This window comes from Ranitomeya variabilis, chromosome 1 (assembly GCF_051348905.1).
Source record: "Ranitomeya variabilis isolate aRanVar5 chromosome 1, aRanVar5.hap1, whole genome shotgun sequence".
NCBI classification, from domain to species: domain Eukaryota; kingdom Metazoa; phylum Chordata; class Amphibia; order Anura; family Dendrobatidae; genus Ranitomeya; species Ranitomeya variabilis.
The window spans coordinates 49,605,933-49,627,937 of record NC_135232.1 but is presented as its reverse complement, the minus strand read 5'-3'; the positions used below and the strand labels follow the sequence as shown (position 1 = coordinate 49,627,937).

At 45.8% G+C, this 22,005-nt stretch overlaps 1 protein-coding gene across 2 annotated transcripts in view; it reads right to left on the bottom strand.

Moving 5' to 3' along the window:
- The window catches only part of CTIF (cap binding complex dependent translation initiation factor), a 174,706-nt gene that overhangs the window by 119,150 nt on the left and 33,551 nt on the right, over window positions 1-22,005 (bottom strand). The window contains exons 3-7 of one of the 2 annotated variants that reach the window (XM_077283384.1): window positions 19,274-19,465; window positions 16,634-16,714; window positions 13,159-13,232; window positions 12,214-12,318; window positions 11,778-11,856 (exon numbers count right to left, since the gene is read on the bottom strand). In XM_077283384.1, coding sequence (XP_077139499.1) covers window positions 11,778-11,856; window positions 12,214-12,318; window positions 13,159-13,232; window positions 16,634-16,714; window positions 19,274-19,453 — 519 coding nt within the window. In that variant the 5' untranslated portion in view covers window positions 19,454-19,465. The remainder of the gene's footprint in view (window positions 1-11,777; window positions 11,857-12,213; window positions 12,319-13,158; window positions 13,233-16,633; window positions 16,715-19,273; window positions 19,466-22,005) is intronic. The other variant, XM_077283393.1, reaches the window with a different exon arrangement.

The window sequence follows — 22,005 nt, the reverse complement described above, 5'->3', positions numbered from 1 at the left end:
TAACAGTGAGTATACAGAGCGGCAGGTACAACATCGCCCCGGCCCTGACTGACACTCGCTCTGCATTGGGGCCGGAAGGTCAGGATCAGGGACGCCGTTACAGCCGCCGCTTTGTATTCTCAGAGCAGTGACTGAACCAGCACCGACACCGTCCCCATGACCGAAAAGCCAAATGCTGCAGAGGAGAATAAAATTCATTTTCTACCCGCAGTGTTCGGCTAAATGGGGGTGCCGGGCAGGTTAGTAATGCTATTAAGCTGCAGATTAACCCATTATCTGCAGGTTAATAGCCTTTTTTTTGCTGGTGACAGGTCCCCTTTAAGTTCTAACAGAGCCATGAAGCACATTTTGATTGCTACATGTGTACAAGATCAGAACCAACATCAGTACACAAATACAGCACCAGAATCACCATCAGTACATGAATGCAATTGAAAGACTCAAATTCATTTGAATATAAAAAGAAGGGAGCTGGCGTCTCCTCGACAGCAACAAACCCTTTGGCAGGCCACAAGCGACCCCCTGGCCATGTGTTGTGCATGCCTGTAACATTCATTCTGAAAAACAATTATTGAGCTGCCGACTCACTGAGGGAGCAGATTACAGCTACCTATTGAAATCTATATCAATGGGAGGGAAGATCAGAGCGACAGAGCACTGCCATTTACAGATGGTGCTGTTTTTTGCTAAGTGTTTTATCTCGTCCCAGAACTGGATTCGCAGATACACTGCTCAGTACTGCAGTATAATGACCTCCATTCTGCTACGGCTTCTGACCATGTGCTACATAGAGACAGGAGAGCAGAAATCCTTGATGTCGGTCTACTGTTTATGGGAAACATGACAGCTAGTTTCCACGAAGCAACTCAGACGACTGAAAACTATGGGTAGGCAAAGGGGGAAACTGGTAAGAAATGCATGATAGAAGTCATATAAAGGCATGGAAGTGTTACTCCTCATATATACACACAACATATTCTAAAAAGTAACCCAACAACAGGTATACTTTAAGTTAAACCCCCCGACTAGGTCTTAGTCCGTATACAGGGACACAAGTCGTTTCAGAGAATGTGTAAGGCTCCTATGACGTTTAATGCTGAATATTTCGGCTCGATGGTAGGACAGACTTGTAAACCTGAGATTTTCCTGGGCTCCCTCTCCAGACCTCTCTAAATGGGGGTCATACAAGGTCTGTAATGTTGATCTTACAACAGGAGCCAGGATGAACCTTCACCAAACAGTCTCGCAGTCTTCCAGAAATACATCCGGAATACTTTTTTTTTTTTTTTAACTCAAGTAAATTTTTATTAAGAATATCAAATACATCCGGAATATTTACATTTCCAAAACAAAACAAAAATTAAAAAAAATTGTATTTTTTTTTTAACGCTTTCAACTTGAGAAACAAAAATCATCCGCATTAAAAAAAAAACTATGCACCACTGACAAGTTTGGAAAAGTTTTGACCCAATTTTCCCGATAGGAGAAAAGTTAAAAAAAACAACTTGCTAAAGACGTGAGTATCTATGACGCCTTGTGATATGAAATGGTCTTTAATTAGAGGCAAGTAATCCACTTTCTGGCCGAATACTCATTAAGGGTCCGGATGAAATAACGCCGTTAAAACTGATTGGCATGGAGGCAGTCGTCACTCGGTCACACTCTTGTTACAGGAGACCCTCCGGTGATCTTATGACTTTATGGTCCGGTCATAACAGAACCGCCTGTGACTCCTCAGTGATCATACGATCCCGGGGACAATACCCGAGCGGCGCTGGTGCCAAGATGTCTGCAATATGCTGGCCCGGGAGGCTTGTTGTTCGGACACTTGAACTCTGTTTACAGTGTACATGTAGCTTTGCTGTTACAAGCCAAAAATAGCGAACCCTGCAACGTGGAAAATGTGAGATTACAGAACTCTGCTGCTTCCTCTGGGCAGAACTCTCCGCTTATTGCCAGCTGCAACATAGCAGCTGCAGATGGGCTTTTGGTGCCACCTAGTGGCCAGGTATGAAAACACAACGCAAAGTTTTGCTAAATTTTACAGAAGTATTAAAAAAAGGTCAGGTTTCATTAAGATGCTCCGTGCACTCAGGATCAGTGTCGGGTCTCGTGGTCTGACAACCACCGATGCGCAAGTTTTCACCTATGGATCATTTTTTAACCCCTTCATGACCCAGCCTATTTCGGCCTTAATGACCTTGCCGTTTTTTGCAATTCTGACCAGTGTCCCTTTATGAGGTAATAACTCAGGAACGCTTCAACGGATCCTAGCGATTCTGAGATTGTTTTTTCGTGACATATTGGGCTTCATGTTAGTGGTAAATTTAGGTCGATAATTTCTGAGTTTATTTGTGAAAAAAACGGAAATTTGGCAAAAATTTTGAAAATTTCGCAATTTTCACATTTTGAATTTTTATTCTGTTAAACCAGAGAGTTATGTGACACAAAATAGTTAATAAATAACATTTCCCACATGTCTACTTTACATCAGCACAATTTTGGAAACAAATTTTTTTTTTGCTAGGAAGTTATAAGGGTTAAAATTTGACCAGTGATTTCTCATTTTTACAACAAAATTTACAAAACCATTTTTTTTAGGGACCACCTCACATTTGAAGTCATTTTGAGGGTTCTATATGGCTGAAAATACCCAAAAGTGACACCATTCTAAAAACTGCACCCCTCAAGGTGCTCAAAACCACATTCAAGAAGCTTATTAACCCTTCAGGTGTTTCACAGCAGCAGAAGCAACATGGAAGTAAAAAATGAACATTTAACTTTTTAGTCACAAAAATGATCTTTTAGCAACAATTTTTTTATTTTCCCAAGGGTAAAAGGAGAAACTGGACCACGGACGTTGTTGTCCAATTTGTCCTGAGTACGCTGATACCTCATATGTGGGGGTAAACCACTGTTTGGGCGCACGGCAGGGCTCGGAAGGGAAGGAGCGCCATTTGACTTTTTGAATGAAAAATTGGCTCCACTCTTTAGCGGACACCATGTCGCGTTTGAAGAGCCCCCGTGTGCCTAAACATTGGAGCTCCCCCACAAGTGACCACATTTTGGAAACTAGACCCCACCTGATTACAGGGAACATAGCTAAAGCAGGAATTAAAACATAACTTTTAATAAATATAAATATAAGAAAAAAGTGTATAACCAATGTCACCAAAACGTGTCAGTAAAAAAAGTACCACTAAAAATGTTCAAATTAGAGTACTATATGCAGATGAACACTATTGGATAGAACTCAGGACACTAGCAGTGGTCCAGTGTTCAAATGTCTAGACCAAGGAACCTGGTTTAGTGGAAAAAAAACACACAACATAAACCAATGGTACTTGTGAAGTACCCAAATCAATAATAAGGTACCCTGGTTGCATTAATATTAGCAGTCAATCATATTTTAGAAGGAAGGGGGTGCAATTGATGGGAGATTTAAATAATTATGGAACAATCTCACCAATTGTTGTCGAGGATGAGAGAGCCGGAACCCCAGTGGTGCTTCTATGACAAGTCCATTGTGTTGCACGACTTCAGGAGACAATTCCCTGTCAATCCCTATGGGGCTATTATAGATCTCAATCCCCGAACTCCTGCCCTAACAAGGACAGTCCACAGCTACCCCTTACCAAATTAGAAGCCCTGCACTCTCCCTAGGAGGTCCCAACGCGTTTCTATGCAAGCAGGATCATCAGGGGACTAGCTTGCTGGGAGATAAAGTGCTTCAGTGCGAAGAAAAGAGCTGCCACCCTCTATGCTGGACTGCAGACTCCCCAAGGAACTTATCTAGAAGCGTAGTGAGCACTTTAAACCCCCAGGTGCTTCACAAATTGATCCGTAAAAATGAAAAAGTACTTTTTTTTCACAAAAAAATTATTTTAGCCTCAATTTTTTCATTTTCACATGAGCAACAGGATAAAATGGATCCTAAATTTTGTTGGTCAATTTCTCCTGAGTACACCAATACCTCACATGTGGGGGTAAACCACTGTTTGGGCACATGGTAAGGCTCGGAAGGGGAGGCGTGCCATTTGACTTTTTGAATGGAAAATTAGCTCCAATCGTTAGCGGACACCATGTCGCGTTTGGAGAGCCCCTGTGTGCCTAAACATTGGAGCTCCCGCACAAGTGACCCCATTTTGGAAACTAGACCTCCCAAGGAACTAATCTAGATGTGTGGTGAGCACTTTGAACCCCCAAGTGCTTCACAGAAGTTTATAACGCAGAGCCATGAAAATAAAAAATAATTTTTCTTTTCTCAAAAATGATTTTTTAGCCCACAATTTTTTATTTTCCCAAGGGTAACAGGAGAAATTGGACCCCAAAAGTTGTTGTCCAGTTTCTCCTGAGTACGCTGATACCCCATATGTGGGGGTAAACCACTGTTTGGGCACATGCCGGGGCTCGGAAGGGAAGTAGTGACGTTTTGGAATGCAGACTTTGATGGAATGGTCTGCGGGCATCATGTTACGTTTGCAGAGCCCCTGATATGCCTAAACAGTAGAAACCCCCCACAATTTTCCCAAGGGTAACAGGAGAATTTGGACCCCAATATTTGTTGCCCAGTTTGTTGTGAGTACGCTGATACCCCATATGTGGGGGTAAACCACTGTTTGGGCACACGTCAGGGCTCGGAAGGGAAGTAGTGACATTTGAAATGCAGACTTTGATGGAATGGTCTGCGGGCGTCACATTGCATTTGCAGAGCCCCTGATGTGCCTAAAGAGTAGAAACACCCCACAAGTGACCCCATTTTGGAAACTAGACCCCCGAAGGAACTTATCTAGATGTGTGATGAGCACTTTCAACCCCCAAGTGCTTCACAGAAGTTTATAACGCAGAGCCGTGAAAATAAAAAATAATTGTTCTTTCCTCAAAAATTATGTTTTAGCAAGTAATTTTTTATTTTTGCAAGGGTAACAGGAGAAATTGGACCCCAACAGTTGTTGCCCAGTTTGTCTTGAGTACGCTGGTACCCCAAATGTGGGGGTAAACCACTGTTTGGGTGCACGTCGGGGCTTGGAAGGGCGGGAGCACCATTTGACTTTTTGAACGCAAGATTGGCTGGAATCAATGGTGGCGCCATGTTGCGTTTGGAGACCCCTGATGTGCCTAAACAGTGGAAACCCCTCAATTCTAACTTCAACACTAACCCCAACACACCCCTAATCCTAATCCCAACTGTAGCCATAACCCTAATCACAACCCTAACCCCAACACACCCCTAACCACAACCCTAACCGCAACACACCCGTAACCCTAATTCCAACCCTAACCCTAATCCTAACCCTAATCCCAACCGTAACCCTAATCCCAACCCTAACCACAACTGTAACCCCAACACACCCCTAACCCTATCCGTAACCCTAACCACAAGCCTAATCTTAACCCTATTTCAAACCCTAGCCCTAATTCCAACCCTAACTCTAATTCCAACCCTAACCCTAAGGCTATGTGCCCACGATGCGGATTCGTGTGAGATTTTTCCGCACGATTTTTGAAAAATCTGCAGGTAAAAGGCACTGCGTTTTACCTGCGGATTTACAGCAGATTTCCAGTGTTTTTTTGTGCGGATTTCACCTGCGGATTCCTATTGAGGAACAGGTGTAAAACGCTGCGGAATCCGCACAAAGAATTGACATGCTGCGGAAAATACAACGCAGCGTTTCTGCACGGAATTTTCCGCACCGTGGGCACAGCGGATTTGGTTTTCCTTAGGTGTACATGGTACTGTAAACCTGATGGAAAACTGCTTCGAATTCGCAGCGGCCAATCCGCTGCGGATCCGCGGCCAATCCGCTGCGGATCCGCGACCAATCCGCTGCGGATCCGCTCTGTGTGCACATGCCATAACCCTACCCCTAACCCTACCCGTAACCCTACCCCTAGTTCTAACCCTAGTTCTAACCCTAACCCTAGTGGAAAAAGAAAAAAAAAATATTTTCTTTATTTTATTATTGTCCCTACCTATGGGGGTGATAAAGGGGGGGGTTTATTTATTATTTTTTTTATTTTGATCGCTGCGATAGAACCTACCACAGCGATCAAAATGTACTTGTAATGAATCTGCCGGCTGGCAGATTCGGTGGGCGCACTGCGCATGCGCCCGCCATTTTCCAAGATGGCGGCGCCCATGGAGAAGACGGCCGGACACCGGGAGGGACATCGAAGCTAGGTAAGTATGGGGGGGTGGGATCGGAACACGGGGGGGGGGGGGGGGGGGGGGGATCGGAGGACCGGGGGAGCGGACAAGAGGACCGGGGGAGCGGACAGGAGGGAGGAGGGGAGCGGACAGGAGATCGGGGCAGAAAGGACGACTGGGGGGGCGATCGGTGGGGTGGGGGGGGGGGGCAGATCGGGGTCTCCAGCCATGGCAGATGCTATTGCAGCATCGGCCATGGCTGGATTGTAATATTTCACCATTTTCATAGGTGAAATATTACAAATCGCTCTGATTGGCTGTTTCACTTTCAGCAGCCAATCAGAGCGATCGTAGCCACGGGGGGGTGAAGCCACCCCCCCTGGGCTGAAGTACCACTCCCCCTGTCCCTGCAAATCGGGTGAAAATGGAGTTAACCCTTTCACCCGATCTGCAGGGATGCGATCTTTCCATGACGCCACATAGGCGTCATGGGTCGGATTGGCACGGGTTTTCATGACGCCTACGTGGCGTCAAAGGTCGGGAAGGGGTTAATTTCGGGAATAACCATTTAAAGTTCTTAGGGGGTTTGAGGAACTTTACTATTGGTGAATTCACTTTAAGATTGGTCATCAGTGGAGATGGCGCAAATCGATTAGCAGGACCCATTCAGTCATTAATCATAGGCTGCTGAATGGGGGGCCGTGAGAACAGAGCTCTACCACCAGGACTAGCACAATCCCACCATTGCGGCATGGGGCACGTGACATCTCGCAAGGACGGCTAATGACATCAAGAGCCGCGGATGAAAGGAGGTGTCCTCAGTGACCACAGATTACAAGTGTGGCTGCCGAATATGTATAGAACGATTTCACAAGCATGCTCATCCAGGTCTGTCTGATTCATGAATATAATTCCAGAACCAAAAGTTTGGAAAGAGATATATAGTAATGAGATGATGCCACTCAGGGCACTTAGCCTGGTTGTCTCCCGCTCTGTACACATATTATATATACACGCGTGTGGTGACACCTCCGGCTGATGAGGTGTCACACCACTAATTGCATCCCCGCACGGAGCGGAGCTGGGACCTGACATGGCCCCAAATCACAGGGATGTGCCTCTTCTATCTTTAGCGCTCCTGGAAGGCAATGATATAATTTTCTAGCTGTGCGCCTGACAGACGTGACGAGCGCTGGAGCCGGATAACAGGGCCCCGGTCGTGTGTAGGACGAGAGCTGCCAGACGCCGACACCCCGGGGTGGACACCAGCAAGGAAAGAAAACACACACGCTTCTTATATATACAAAGCATGGCCGACAAGTAGTGTATAAAGGAATCAAGAAAAAAATCCCTGACAACAAGTCCTATCAGACCAGAGACTGGAAACAGCCTGAGAATCTCCGGCCTGAGAATCGCATAGATAACAATTACCTGATACACGACCGTTCCTGCCACCTCCACTGAGGATACCGTCACATGAAGGCTTCCTGCGGGAAAAGGCCGCAACGGCGAATCCAAGAGTGAAGGGCATTTACACAACATGGAGAAAAAGTACAAGGCTGCACGACCATCACTGACGTCAGGTTCCTCCTTCAGACCGCGATGTACTGCAGCCAGCCCCCTCGCCCCCTGGTGCATAGCTTCCAGCCTCCTCACCCCCTGGTGCAGAGCTTCCAGCCTCCTCACACCTGAGCTTTAACTTACAGCCTCCTCGCCCCTGGCACATAGCTCCCAGCCTCCTTGGCCCCTGGCGCATAGCTCCCAGCCCCCTCGCACCCCGGCGCATAGCTTCCAGCCTCCTCGCCCCCTGGCGCATAGCTCCCAGCCTCCTCGCCCCCTGGTGCAGAGCTTCCAGCCTCCTCGACCCCCGATGCAGAGCTTCCAGCCTCCTCGACCCCCGGCGCATAGCTTCCCATCTCCTCGCCCCCCGGCGCATAGCTTCCCGCCTCCTCGCCCCCTGGCGCATAGCTTCCCGCCTCCTCGCCCCCTGGCGCATAGCTTCCAGCCTCCTCGCCCCCTGGCGCATAGCTTCCAGCCTCCTCGCCCCCCGGCACATAGCTTCCAGCCTCCTCGTCCCCTGGCACATAGCTTCCAGCCTCCTCACCCCTGGCGCATAGATGCCAGCCTACTGGCCCCCTGGCGCATAGCTCCCAGCCTCCTCGGCCCCTGGCGCATAGCTTCCAGCCTCCTCGGCCCCTGGCGCATAGCTTCCAGCCTCCTCACCCCTGGCGCATAGCTTCCAGCCTCCTCACCCCTGGCGCATAGCTTCCAGCCTCCTCACCCCCCAGCATATAACTTCCGACCACCTTCCTGCCCAGTGCATATCCTCGTCCCGTTTTCCTTGCCCTGTCCCCGGCATATAACCTCCGGTCCCTGCCATACAGTCTACCTTTACTAACACATGACAGAACGGCCGGTGGTGCGGAGCTCACCGATACCAGCACAGTCTAATAGAAGACACCGGGATATCACGACTGATATGAACATTTCTTCTTCCATCACCTGTGAGCGATTATTGAGAAGTGGAAGGAACTGAAGCAGCTCAGCCATGAAGTGGAGACCCCGTAACATTACAGAGCGGGGGACGGAGGGCTGAGACAGAGCGCAGAGGAGTCACCACCGCTGTGTCCATAACTGCAGTCCTCACACCTGAGCTTTAACTTACAGCCTCCTCGCCCCTGGCACATAGCTCCCAGCCTCCTTGGCCCCTGGCGCATAGCTCCCAGCCCCCTCGCACCCCGGCGCATAGCTTCCAGCCTCCTCGCCCCCTGGTGCATAGCTCCCAGCCTCCTCGCCCCCTGGTGCAGAGCTTCCAGCCTCCTCGACCCCCGGTGCAGAGCTTCCAGCCTCCTCGACCCCCGGCGCATAGCTTCCCGTCTCCTCGCCCCCCGGCGCATAGCTTCCCGCCTCCTCGCCCCCTGGCACATAGCTTCCCGCCTCCTCGCCCCCTGGCGAACCTGCAACAGTCTGGGGTCATGATTTCAACAAATACCATATGCCGCACACTAAACCAAGCAGAGATTTATGGGAGAAGGTCAAGGAAGAAATCATTGCCGGAGGAAAGACATAAAAAGGAACAACTGGTCTTTGCCAAAGACCACCTTGACAAACCACAATTCTTGTGGGGAATATGTTCTGTGGACAGAAGAAACAAAAATAGAGCTATTTGGCAATGCAAAGCAACAGTTTGTTTACAGACTGTGCAGTTAAGCTTATAAGAAAAAGAACACCCTACTAACAGTTAAGCATGGTGGAGGATCCATAATGCTGTTGGGTTGCATTGCTGCGTCTGGTCCTGGAGGCCTTGACCGTATCACAGAAATCATGAAATCAGAGAATTATCAAGAGATTTTAGAGCGAAATGTCCTACCCAGTGAGAGAAAACTTGGTTTGAGTCGAAGATCATGGGTCCTCGCACACATCCAAAAGTACACAGGAATGGTTGAAAAAAGAAAAAATGGACAACATTGAGTCCTGACCTCAACCCCAATGAAATCTTTGGAGTGAGCTGAAATCTGCCATTGGGGATATGAACCCTGTAAACAGTCAAGAGCTTGAAAAAATTACAAAGGTAGAGTGGGAGAAAATACCGGCTGAGAAGTACAAGAAGCTTATAGATGGCTACAAGAAACGTTTGGAGGCTGTCATTAATGCCAGAGGGGGTGCAACCAAGAACTAATTAGGAGGCCTTTATTGCTGCACATGCAGCTTATTCTGCTTCTCTGAAATTGAAACATGTAAGTTGATAAACCATGTTTTATTATTGCATTACTGTGGATCACTAATTAAGAGCAATACACAGCATGGCTTCTGTTTCTTAAAAGGGCTGTCTGGGACTTTAACAATCATAGCCTATCCTTAGGATGTGATCGGTGGGGATGTGACACCCGGCATCCTCGCTGATCAGCTGTTCCTGTTGTCAGCCAGAACTGATCAGCTGCGGAGCTGCACAGCACAGCTCCATCGACTGACTACTGTGGCCACGGCCGTTTGCTCCATGTCTGCCCCTATACAAAGCAATAGGGGGAAGATGTGCCGTATCAGGTGACGGCCACTACTCTGGTCGACGGAGCGGTGCAGTTCTGCAACTGAGCAGTTGCAGCCAATGCTGTGAACAGCTAATTGGCGCGGGGTGCCGGATCCCCACCAATCAGACTTTGATGGCCTATAGTAAAGATAGACCATCAATGTTAACGTCCCAGACAACCCCTTTAATATACACCATTAAACTTTTGCTTTTAGATCCTTTAAAGGGAACCTGTCACCCCCCCCCCCCCCCCAGGCGTTTGAAACTAAAATAGCCACCTTGTGCAGCAGTAATGCTGCATTCTGACAAGGTGGCTCTTTTAGTTATGGGTGCTGTAACTAGAGAAATAATCCGTTTGTAATTTGTCCTAAATACCTGGTCTTCAGACAAGTAGGCAGGCCTTACCCCCCCTGCTGCAGATGCCACACAGCCGTCACTCAAATCTTCTTGGCGCCGCCTCCTCCTCAGCGCTGTTTTCAAACTAGCCGGCGCCTGCGCTCTTTTCCCCTGCCTGGTGCAGGCGCAGTGAGCGCTGCCCGTCCTCTGTCCTCATATGCAGCCCAGCTGACTGCGCCTGTGCAGCCACCCTGCCTATGATTTCCAGCCCCGCAGTGACTTATGATTTATTCACATTGCGGGGCTGGGATTCACAAGCAGGGCGGCCGCACAGGCGCAGTCAGCTGGGCTGCATATGAGGACAGAGGACGGGCAGCGCTCACTGCGCCTGCACCAGGCAGGGGAAAAGAGCGCAGGCGCCGGCTACTTTTGAAAACAGCGGTGAGGAGGCGGCGCCTGGCGCCAAGAAGATGTGAGTGACAGCTGTGTGCTGTCTGCGGCAGGGGGGAAAGGCCGGCCTCCAGGACTGAAGACCAGGTATTTAGGACAAATTACATAACAGATTATTTCTGCAGTTACAGCACCAATAACTAAAAGAGTCACCTTGTCAGAATGCAGCATTACTGCTGCAGAAGGTGGCTCTTTTAGTTTCAAACGCCTGGGGGGGGTGACAGGTTCCCTTTAAGACCCTGAAAAATGAAAAGGGAAATAAAAATGTGTCATTTCCGAACTGTCCACTAGATGGCGACAATCAACAGGGAAGAAAAAAAACAAAACAAAAACAAATGCCAGGCGTGACACTATACAGAGTTTATTCAAGGGTCAGCCAATAGCCGGGGGCTTCAGAGTCCAGGATAGCCGCTAACCGCTATAACTGGCAAGAAATAACTGGGATTACAAACAACAAAAGAGCAGTCAGCCCATCTATATATATAATCGTCTAAGGGGCACTTCCGTCTGTTTGTCTGTCTGTCTGTCACGGAAATCCCAAGTCGCTGATTGGTCGCGGCCGCTCCCTACCCCCCTGCAGTCAGTGCCCCCTTCATTCAGCGCAACGTACATGCATATATATTCTAGAAAACCAGATGCGTTAGAATCGGGCCACCATCTAGTTTTTACATATGGAAGGAGTGGTATGGATCTGGATGCTAATAGTAATAATGACACCTTTTTTTGCAGTTTTATGATTTTTTTTCCATAGCCAATAGTTCCACTTTAAGTGAAGATTTTTCCTTTATTTTGCTCCTGTGCAGAGAAAAGTCTCACCTGCCATGTGGGGAGAACTTTCTCTATGTCATTGAGGTTGATCTCATCTCCGCCATCTTCACATTTGCCTTTACCAAACCTGAAAAAAACCACACAATATGATGAGTTCTAGAGCAGGTTCTGATGGAAGAACCAATATTCAGTCTAGTACATTTCTAAAAACCAAAAGAGAAGTATAAACGTTGCAAAAAAAAGCTGGACTTTCCATTATTACTGCAGGGTGTTGGACGCTCCTGTTTTCATGGTAGTACGAGCCCCCCCATTGCAGTGACAACTTATGGTGGGCTTCTGCTTCTACACAGCAGCCAATCAGAACACACACAGAGCGGCAGATCCTGAGGGAGGGTCTCTAATGAGGGAGGGGATGGATTTCAGGCTACATCCAACTAAACTAGAACCAAAACCGTACTATAAAATAAGCTACAAACATACTGACCCTTCTCGGTCTATCTGGGGGAGCGGATGCTTTGGAGGGTTTCGAAGCTTTCGGTGAAACTGAGTGAAGTCCAATTTCTCTGGCTGCAAGTCCCATGTTGCCCCACTAAAAGAAAAAATAAATAATTCATAAACAATTAATTGCCCCCCAAAAATTCACAATTACAAAAAAAGTTAAGGCATTTTACAAAGTTTTGTGTTGCACCTTTTAATCACATCAAGAGCCGATATTAAAATTCCGCTGGTTGCCCCCGGTAACAGACTACATCTCGTTGTCAGACAGTGGAGCTCTCACAATGAAGTGATCAGAAGAAACCAGGAGAAGTCACAATTTTCGGTTTAGACATGAATGCTGTTGTTGTGAGACATCTCTGATAACGCTAAGGCAGGGATTTTCAACAATTGGCTGTTGCAAAGCTATAGCCTCATGTATGCTGAGAGTTGTAGTCCTACGACCACTACTCTATTGGGATGAGTCAGGGTTAGAATTGGGACCTCCAGGGTCATCATGTCCAATCCCCCGGCTCAATCCAGGATTCACTAAACCATCTCAGACAGATCTCTGTCCAGCCTCTGTTTGAAGACTTCCATTGAAGGAGAACTCACCACCTCTCATAGCAGCCTGTTATACTCATTGATCACCCTCCCTCAAAAAGGTGTTTGTTTTTTTTTTAAATATCTAATCTGTATCTTCTCCTGTGCTGAAGTACAGTTGTGCTCAAAAGTTTACATACCCCGGCAGAATTTTTGCTTTCTTGGCCTTTTTTCAGAGAATATTGGATCAGCTCCTTTAACAATGACCACCCTGAATGTGAATCGCTTTATGAGGTTCGGTGGCAATAATGGGCAGAGTTTTCTGTTTAGGGTTTATTTTATCCGATGTAAAATAAAGCGCGGAGAAAAAGTAACATTAGTGAGCGGAGGAGGGCAAAATGATCGGTCTCACCTTATGGAATCAAACGTGCTCGCTGCCCAAATGTCTGTCCCCAGCATGTCCAGAGCGCCGTCCTTGTTACCATTCTAAGGGAAGGATAAAAGACAATTATTACTGTGGTATGTATAGAGGCACTGTAGTAAATTGCACAAGGCCACAGACAAGGATCCTACAAGGTCAGATAAAAAGGATTATATACAGCTAGTGGCTGTGATTTGACATGCTGACACTAGGGGGCGCTCTGCTCCTGCTTACACACCCTCTTGTACTAGATGCAGCGGTTTGTCACATGCACAGAAAATAGAAAGTAATAAATGGCTGCTCACCAAGGCTTGGGCTCTAAATTACAACATTAATTAACAGAGTGACTTTAATGTGTCATTGATCCGTACACCACTGCTACATCAGTAGAACATTTCCCTTACTGAGCACAGAAAAGTCAATTCTTTCCCATAGAGGACGACCGTGTAGGAGAATATGCAATAAAAGAGAATAATCACTGAGCGAGGGCTATGTACATAAATGAGTAAGCAAAGTTGCAGTAAAAAGCATGGAGAACAGGTGAAAAGATAAGAGATGCAGTGTATCATGGACACTGGTACTAGTTTAGGTGATTATTTCTAATATTGGGTGTCAATAATCAAGACCTTCATTCAAAATGCATTACAAGGTCTAACCCTGGGTCTAAAGGGGTATTTCCAGCACCTCTTACATCTGCATCAGTGACATGGTTTCAGCCAGGTGTCCTGCGCAGCTTGAAAAATTCCTGCCTGTGTCCTATTCTAACTAATAAGACAGGTGTAAGATATCTGTTGTGCATAAAGCAGCTCTGCAGATGCCTGGCAAGCAGTGCATCACACCTCTCGAAGCAGAAGGGAAAAGCTCTGGATAACTTATGCTATGAATCTAGGGTTACTTAGTTTTGTTTTTTTTTTATGCAAGACTAAAAATAGACAGTCTTTTTGCTCATTTTAGTGATAGGATTACCTCAGCAGTTGGTACAGCTATGGGGTCCAAATTCTCCCCATATAGCTTTTAGCAATGTCCAGAGTTGTCAATATACTAAAATGTTACTAATATTGAAATATTGATAAACAGCAACATCAAAATAGCGTAACAAACACTATATGAGAAATACAAGTAGGAGGAACAGTGATGGGATCAAACCATACCCCATATGACTGGCGTCAGTGACTCATAGCAACATAGCATATTGTCAGCCCTGGGCATTGACTGCTGTTAAGTGGTTAAAAACTAATATGTTATGACAATTGCAATGGCAATAAATTACAATATTGAGATTTCTTCATTAACCCCTTCAAGACGCAGCCCTTTTTCGTTTTTGCGTTTTCGCTTCCCTCCTTCCCAGAACCATAACTTTTTTATTTTTCAGTCAATATAGCCATGTGAGGGCTTATTTTTTGCGGGACGAGTTGTACTTTTAAATGACGCCATTGGTTTTACCAAGTCTTGTACTAGTAAACGGGAAAAAAATTCCAAGTGTGGTGAAACTGCAAAAAAAGTCCAATCCCACACTTGTTTTGTTTGGCTTTTTTGCTAGGGTCCCTAAAAGCTAAAACTGACCTGCCATTGTGATTCTCATCACGTCATTACGAGTTCATAGACACCAAACATGTCTAGGTTCCCTTTTATCTAAGTGGTGAAAAAAATTCCAAACTTTGCTAAAAAAAAAAAAAAAAAAAAAAAAAAAAAAAAAAAATTGCGCCATTTTCCGATACCCATAGCGTTTCCATTTTTCGGGATCTCGGGTTGGGTGAGGGCTTATTTTTTGCGTGCCAAGCTGACATTTTCAATGATACCACGTTTGTGTAGCTACGTCCTTTTGATCGCCCGTTATTGCATTTTAATGCAATGTCAAAACAACCAAAAAAAACAATTCTGGCGTTTTGAATTTTTTTCCTCGCTACGCCATTTAGCGATCAGGTTAATCCTTTTTTTAATTGATCGGGCGATTCTGAATGCGGCGATACCAAATAGGTATATGTTTTATTTTTTTTTATTGTTTTATTTTGAATGGGGCGAAGGGGGGGGGGGGATTTAAACATATATATAATTTTATTTTTTTATCATATTTTTAAAACTATTTTTTTTAACTTTTGCCATGCTTCAATAGCCTTCATGGGAGGCTAGAAGCTGGCACAACTGGATCGGCTCAGCTACATAGGAGTGATCATCAGATCGCTCCTATGCAGCTTAATTACAGGCTTGCTATGAGCGCCGACCACAGGGTGGCGCTCACAGGAAGCCGGAATCAACAACCATAGAGGTCTCAGGGGGACCTTAGGTTGTCATGCCGACGCATCACTGACCGCCCGATCACATGATGGGGGTCGGCGATGCGCGCATTTCTGGCCCGATGGGGTAGTTAAAAGCTGCTGTCAGCGTTTGACAGCGGCATTTAACTAGTTAATAGCGGCGGGTGGATCACGATTCCACCTGCCGCTATTGCGCGCACATGTCAGCTGTACAAAACAGCTGACATGTCGCGACTTTGATGTGGGCTCAGTGCCAGAGCCCACATCAAAGGGGGAGACACGACATGTGCAGTACTAGTACGGGGCATGTCGTGAAGGGGTTAATAAAACATGATGGTGAGGCCTGCTACTACTGTAATAAAATGTTAATAAAGTATGAGGAAAAGAGTGTCACTTTACTCATTAAAATCTATGAAAATCTCAGAAGTAGGCACAGTTATGGGGTCAAACTTAACCCCAAATCATTGCTGCACTCTGGGTGTCGGATACAGTCACTGATGAGGTTGCTTGTAAAGAAGCCCATGCAAAAAAGGTAAATGTCAAATGAAATTCTGCAAATTTTGACAGAATTATCAGACTATTGAGTAAGTATTGGGTCATCAGACTATTTCTGGTGGCAGGTGACTGAAGAAAAAAAAAAATGATAGGTCATGTTTAATTTTCATATGTCTGATCCCTTGCTCCCTCAGGAGTCCTGTCAGTGGTGTCTGGCAGTGTCGTGCATGCACACTTGGTCAACCTGAAAGTACATTTCCTTTACTTGTCTTCCTAGATGTTTAATCAAAAGGCTGACCATTAATTAATTAATATCTAATTACTGGAAAGAGTGGAGAGTCTTCATTAGTGCTGCTGAAATAGTCAGGTTGGGTTTATTTTACGACTATAGGGCAGGTACTATAGGTATTGTTTGGGGAGGAGAGGTAGTGAGACAACCAAAACCAACAAATATTTGGCTGATGGCCACTCTCATTCTATGGGGACTTTAATATTTCAACTACATCCAATTAAGACGAACTCTGCGAGTTAAATCTCTGCAGCAGAAACCTCTCCCCCTTCTCTTGAGAATTTTGCAACATTGTATCTGCACAGGTGAAATGTATCATTGTGGGAGATGATCACACAATCCCAGGGTCTGCAGTACAGTGGAGGTAGACAGAGTTCAACAATGAAAGCTCCGAATTTGTAAAAAACCTGTTGAAGTGACGAATTACCTGGTTGTGGGTGTGGGAAGGAGACTTCTTTTTTGGTGACGTCCGGCTTACATCCAATTGTTCGTTACATTCCACAGTCCACTGCATAAAAAGAATACAGTCACACGATCTGCGAGATCGGAGCAGTTACATTCATCCGCTCATGGCTGTAACCAGGGAAGGACAAAGCCACTTAGTTGGGTTTTTTCATCTTCTTAAAAAGGGAAAAAAAAACTGAAAAAAATAATGCACTCCAGAAAAAACAGCGCAAATCAAACAGACCCTGGGCAGTCTTAGGCTGTGTGCACACGTTGCGTTTTTGCGCGAAAAAAACATGATACAAAACGCCTAAAAAATGCCTAAAAAACGCATACATATGCATCCGATCAATTAGAATGCATTCCGCAATTTTTGTGCACATGATGCATGTTTTCCACAAAAAAAAAACGCATCACGGTAAAAAACGCATCATGTTCATTAATTTTGCGGATATTTCGCGTTTTTCCTGCTATTTAATGCATTGGGAAGAAAATGCAAAAAAAAAAACCACAAAAAAAAGTGTAAAAAACGCAAAATAAACGCATGCGGATTACTTGCAGAAAATGTCCGGTTTTCTTCAGGAATTTTCTGCAAGAAATCCTGACGTGTGCACATACCTTAAGGTATGTGCCCACGATCCGGAACAGACAGTGCTTTGGACGCAACGCAAGAGAATTGACATGCTGCAGTCTAGAGAAACGCGTCACATGTTTGGATATGCAGGGAGGCCGCGGGCGTCTCCGGACGCATAGTGGACATGGAATTTCTTGAAATCCCATCCACTATGATGTAACAACTGGCCGCTGTAGGTTGGACGCTGCACAAGTACGCTTCCCCCAACCCTCAGACTATGTTCACATGTCCAGTAATGACCCATTAGAACAGATCCAGCAGAATCCATTGGAAAAAAAAGTTGTACAGACAGAACATTTTAAACACGGATCTCCACTGGATCCTTTTTCTTTTTTCCTTTTTAAACATTGAAGTTTATGAAAAACGGATCCATTAATCAGCCATCCGTTTTCTTCCATTTGTTACAGATACTGTTAGCAAAAAACGGATCTTTTACAAATGAAAATAAAGCTGATGGCTCCTCAGTAGTCTGCCGCCACCGCGAGAGACACACAAGGGTCTGCCGCCACCGCGAGAGACATATAAAAACATAAAAGGAAAAAAAAATAGCCATTGCTATATGAACCAGTGCTATCCTTACAGGGCAGATGTTCAAAGAGGTCATGATCTGTTGGCTCAATATACTAGGCCATGGCGGAGCGTGTGAGAGGAAAGAGGGGTGGAGAACTACTGAGAAGGGCGATGTCAGCCATTTTCTTGAAGGACTAAGCACTCTCTCTTCTAATTATAGGACAAAAAGTCTCCAGTATGTCACCAATAAAAAAAAAAAAACTATCCTGCAAAAAAGTAGTAAAATATGTAACGACTCACAGAATAAACGTTTGAACGATTAAAATAAGACCCTAAAAACATGCAGAAACGTAGGGGTTTTTTTTTCTAAGTATATAAAAAAAAATAATAAAAGTTAGGTAATGCAATATATTTGCCCCAAATGAGGCCATAAAAAATACAAAAAAACAACTTGCCCTCCATTAAAAATACAAAACAAAATCGGAGCGATAGCTTATCACGGGCCGGGTGGGCACTTGAAAAACCAGTGTGCTGCTCCAAGAAGATGTGGCTTAGTGAAGCAGAGTCATGAAAAATTAGACAAGAGGGCTAAGAAAGGTAAAATTTTGCACCCAAGTAGAATTTGGCGTCCAGTTCCAATGCCGTCACGCTATGCCACTGCCAATGTCAACTTATTTTTCGCTTTACGGTTTGTTGTTTACCATTTCCAATTGCTTACAGTTTAGGTATATGGTATGCACATTTAAAGGTGATGTCCGCATCCCCTTCTGAATACCCCCAAAGTATACTAGCTCCTTGTGCCGTTCATGGGGTGCCGGCACTGGCTCTCCCAGGGTTCACATGACATTATGTCATGTGATCACTGAGGCCAACCAGTGGCCACTTCCCTCTTCTTTCTCAAGGATGAACCAAGACAAAGATGATGTGAGGGTAAATGCAGCGCTCGCTTCCTCCGGATGTCAATCAAGTCCATAAAAGAGGAGCGGGAAGCCAGCGCTGACAGCCCAAAGGGATCGGAGGACATAATGTCATGCATTCCTTGGGAGAGCCAGTGCCGAAGCCGCAGGAATGGCACCAGAGGGGAGGTAAAGTGTTGTAACTTTGCTGGGGGGGAAACGTAGGAATTCAGAAGGTGTTGCTCCAGTAGTGGACAGCCCCTTTAATATACACCTATGTGGACAGGGGGAAGGTTTGGGTTGTTGACCCATCTTGCCATGTGTGGGCTCGTGTCTTTACACTGCTTTTGGGTGTGCTTTAAAGTGTTTAAATTGTTGAAAAAATGTTTGCGCAACTTCAGGCTATAGAACATTTTAAGGCGTTTTTCGCTAAAACTCTGCAAAAACACTTCTATGGACCAGGCTTTAAGTTTGCTCTGTATAAATATTAAAAAGAATAAGTAAATCTGTGCAAAAGTGGAAAACATTCTATGAGAAACCTGAAGAAGATCTCCCGCCCACAGCGCGTGTGACCGACACTCACCTGGCATATATTAGACGGGGTTTTGTCGCTTTCGCCGTCGCCTTCGGTCTTATCGGTCAGTAGCCCCTGAACCTGGTACTCCAGAACGTAACTGTCGATGAATCTTTCCAATTCTTCAATCTCTTGGGAACGACTGCTGCCAGCTTCAGAGGAGGCCGAGGCCACGGACGAGTTCTCCATCACTTCTGCGCGCTGACGGGACACATAAGACAAAGTGACGGCAGGTACGAACAGGGTTTCAGCTTTATTACTTGGTCTCATGCATTTGACGTCAATGGAGGAGGGGTTGATTGTAATCGAAAAATGGTCAGGCTTGGCGTTTCAGTGGCGGATGCCTTAGACCGCAGGCCTCAATGTGACTCCATTGACAATGGTCAGATACAAGATGGCTCTCTCCAGGTTAATGACATCTTTCTGTGAAGTACAAGCCCAATAGAAACTTTTTGTGAAGATTTTTTTTTTTTCTTCCCTATCAGTCAGCACAAAGGGTTAACATGCCAAGATGAAAAAGGCAGACTAATCTCAGTTTACAACCTGCTGCAAAGGCAAGAGGTTATCTATTCACAGTAATCTCAATAGTAGGTGGGGGAGTAAAAAGAGCTAATAAAGAGTGTATTATTCTCTAATAGGCCTGGATAAACATGGTGTAAACAGAGCAGCAATAATAGCAAAGCATGAGGGAGGAAATGTGCGGAGTAGCACCAGGGAATCACTGCAGCCAGGGACCACGCTCCGATTCAGTCAGAAAAGTATCAGCTCTTTCTTTCAGCTTGGATGGAACATAACCACTGCAGCCAATCACCGTCCACCGATTGCTGCAATGATCACCTAATGTTCCCACCACAGGAAGAAAACGTTAGGACATCAGTGAGGAACAACAGCAGCAATGGAACAGCGGGGGTCCAGAAGGTAAGCAGGGGTTATTTTTTATTTTAGAACAAACATAGCCCCATTTTTAAACTTTGTCAATCTATAAGGCAGTGCTCCCCAACTCCGGTCCTCAAGAGCCACCAACAGGACACGCATTGAGGATATCCTTAGTATTGCACAGGTGATGGAATTCTTGCCTTTCCAGGGTAATGCAGTGATCACCTGGGCAATACTAAGGAAATCCTCAATACGTGACCTGTTGGTGGCTCTTGAGGACCAGAGTTGGGGAACACTGCTGTAAGGAATCCCCTTTATACTGTGTAGGTACACTATATACAGTTGTGGCCAAAAGTTTTGACACCCCTGCAATTCTGTCAGATAATACTCAGTTTCTTCCTGAAAATGATTGCAAACACAAATTTTTTGCTATTATTATCTTCATTTAAACACAAAAAGAATTGTTCTAAAGCCAAATTGGATATAATTCCACAACAAACATAAAAAAGGGGGTGGACAAAAGTATTGGCAGTGTTCGAAAAATCTTGTGATGCTTCTCTAATTTGTGTAATTAACAGCACCTGTAACTTACCTGTGGCACCTAACAGGTGTTGGCAATAACTAAATCACACTTGCAGCCAGTTGACATGGATAAGGCTAGGTTCACATTGCGTTAATGTGTGCACGCTAACGGACAGCGTTGCACGGCGAAAATGTCGCAATTAACGCCGTGCAACGGGTCCGTTAGCGCACCCATTGACAGCAATGTAAATTTCGCCTGTAGCGCATCGCTAGCGCGTGCCTTTTTCGGCTCGCGCTAGCGATGTGCCGTTCTTTTGTGACGCGCCGCGGACGCTGCAAAGCAGCGTCCGCGGCGCGCCCAAGGTCCGTTCCCCGCTCTCGCAGATCGGGGATCTGCGAGAGCGGGGACGTTAACGCGACCCCTAAACGCGGCCCCAAAAAATACATTGCGTTAGCGCAATCCACTAGCGCTAGCGCTAAACGGATTGCCCTAACGCAATGTGAACCTAGCCTTAAAGTTGACTCAACCTCTGTCCTGTGTCCTTGTGTGTACCACATTGAGCATGGAGAAAAGAAAGAAGACCAAAGAACTGTCTGAGGACTTGAGAAACCAAATTGTGAGGAAGCCTGAGCAATCTCAAGGCTACAAGTCCATCTCCAAAGACCTGAATGTTCCTGTGTCTACCGTGCGCAGTGTCATCAAGAAGTGTAAAGCCCATGGCACTGTGGCTAACCTCCCTAAATGTGGACGGAAAAGAAACATTGACAAGAGATTTCAACGCAAGATTGTGCGGATGTTGGATAAAGAACCTCGACTAACATCCAAACAAGTTCAAGCTGCCCTGCAGTCCGAGGGTACAACAGTGTCAACCCGTACTATCCGTCGGCGTCTGAATGAAAAGGGACTGTATGGTAGGAGACCCGGGAAGACCCCACTTCTTACCCCGAGACATAAAAAAGCCAGGCTGGAGTTTGCCAAAACTTACCTGAAAAAGCCTAAAATGTTTTGGAAGAATATTCTCTGGTCAGATGAGACAAAAGTAGAGCTTTTTGGGCAAAGGCATCAACAGAGTTTACAGGAGAAAAAAAGAGGCATTCAAAGAACACGGTCCCTACAGTCAAACATGGCGGAGGTTCCCTGATGTTTTGGGGTTGCTTTGCTGCCTCTGGCACTGGACTGCTTGACCGTGTGCATGGCATTATGAAGTCTGAAGACTACCAACAAATTTTGCAGCATAATGTAGGGCCCAGTGTGAGAAAGCTGGGTCTCCCTCAGAGGTCATGGGTCTTCCAGCAGGACAATGACCCAAAACACACTTCAAAAAGCACTAGAAAATGGTTTG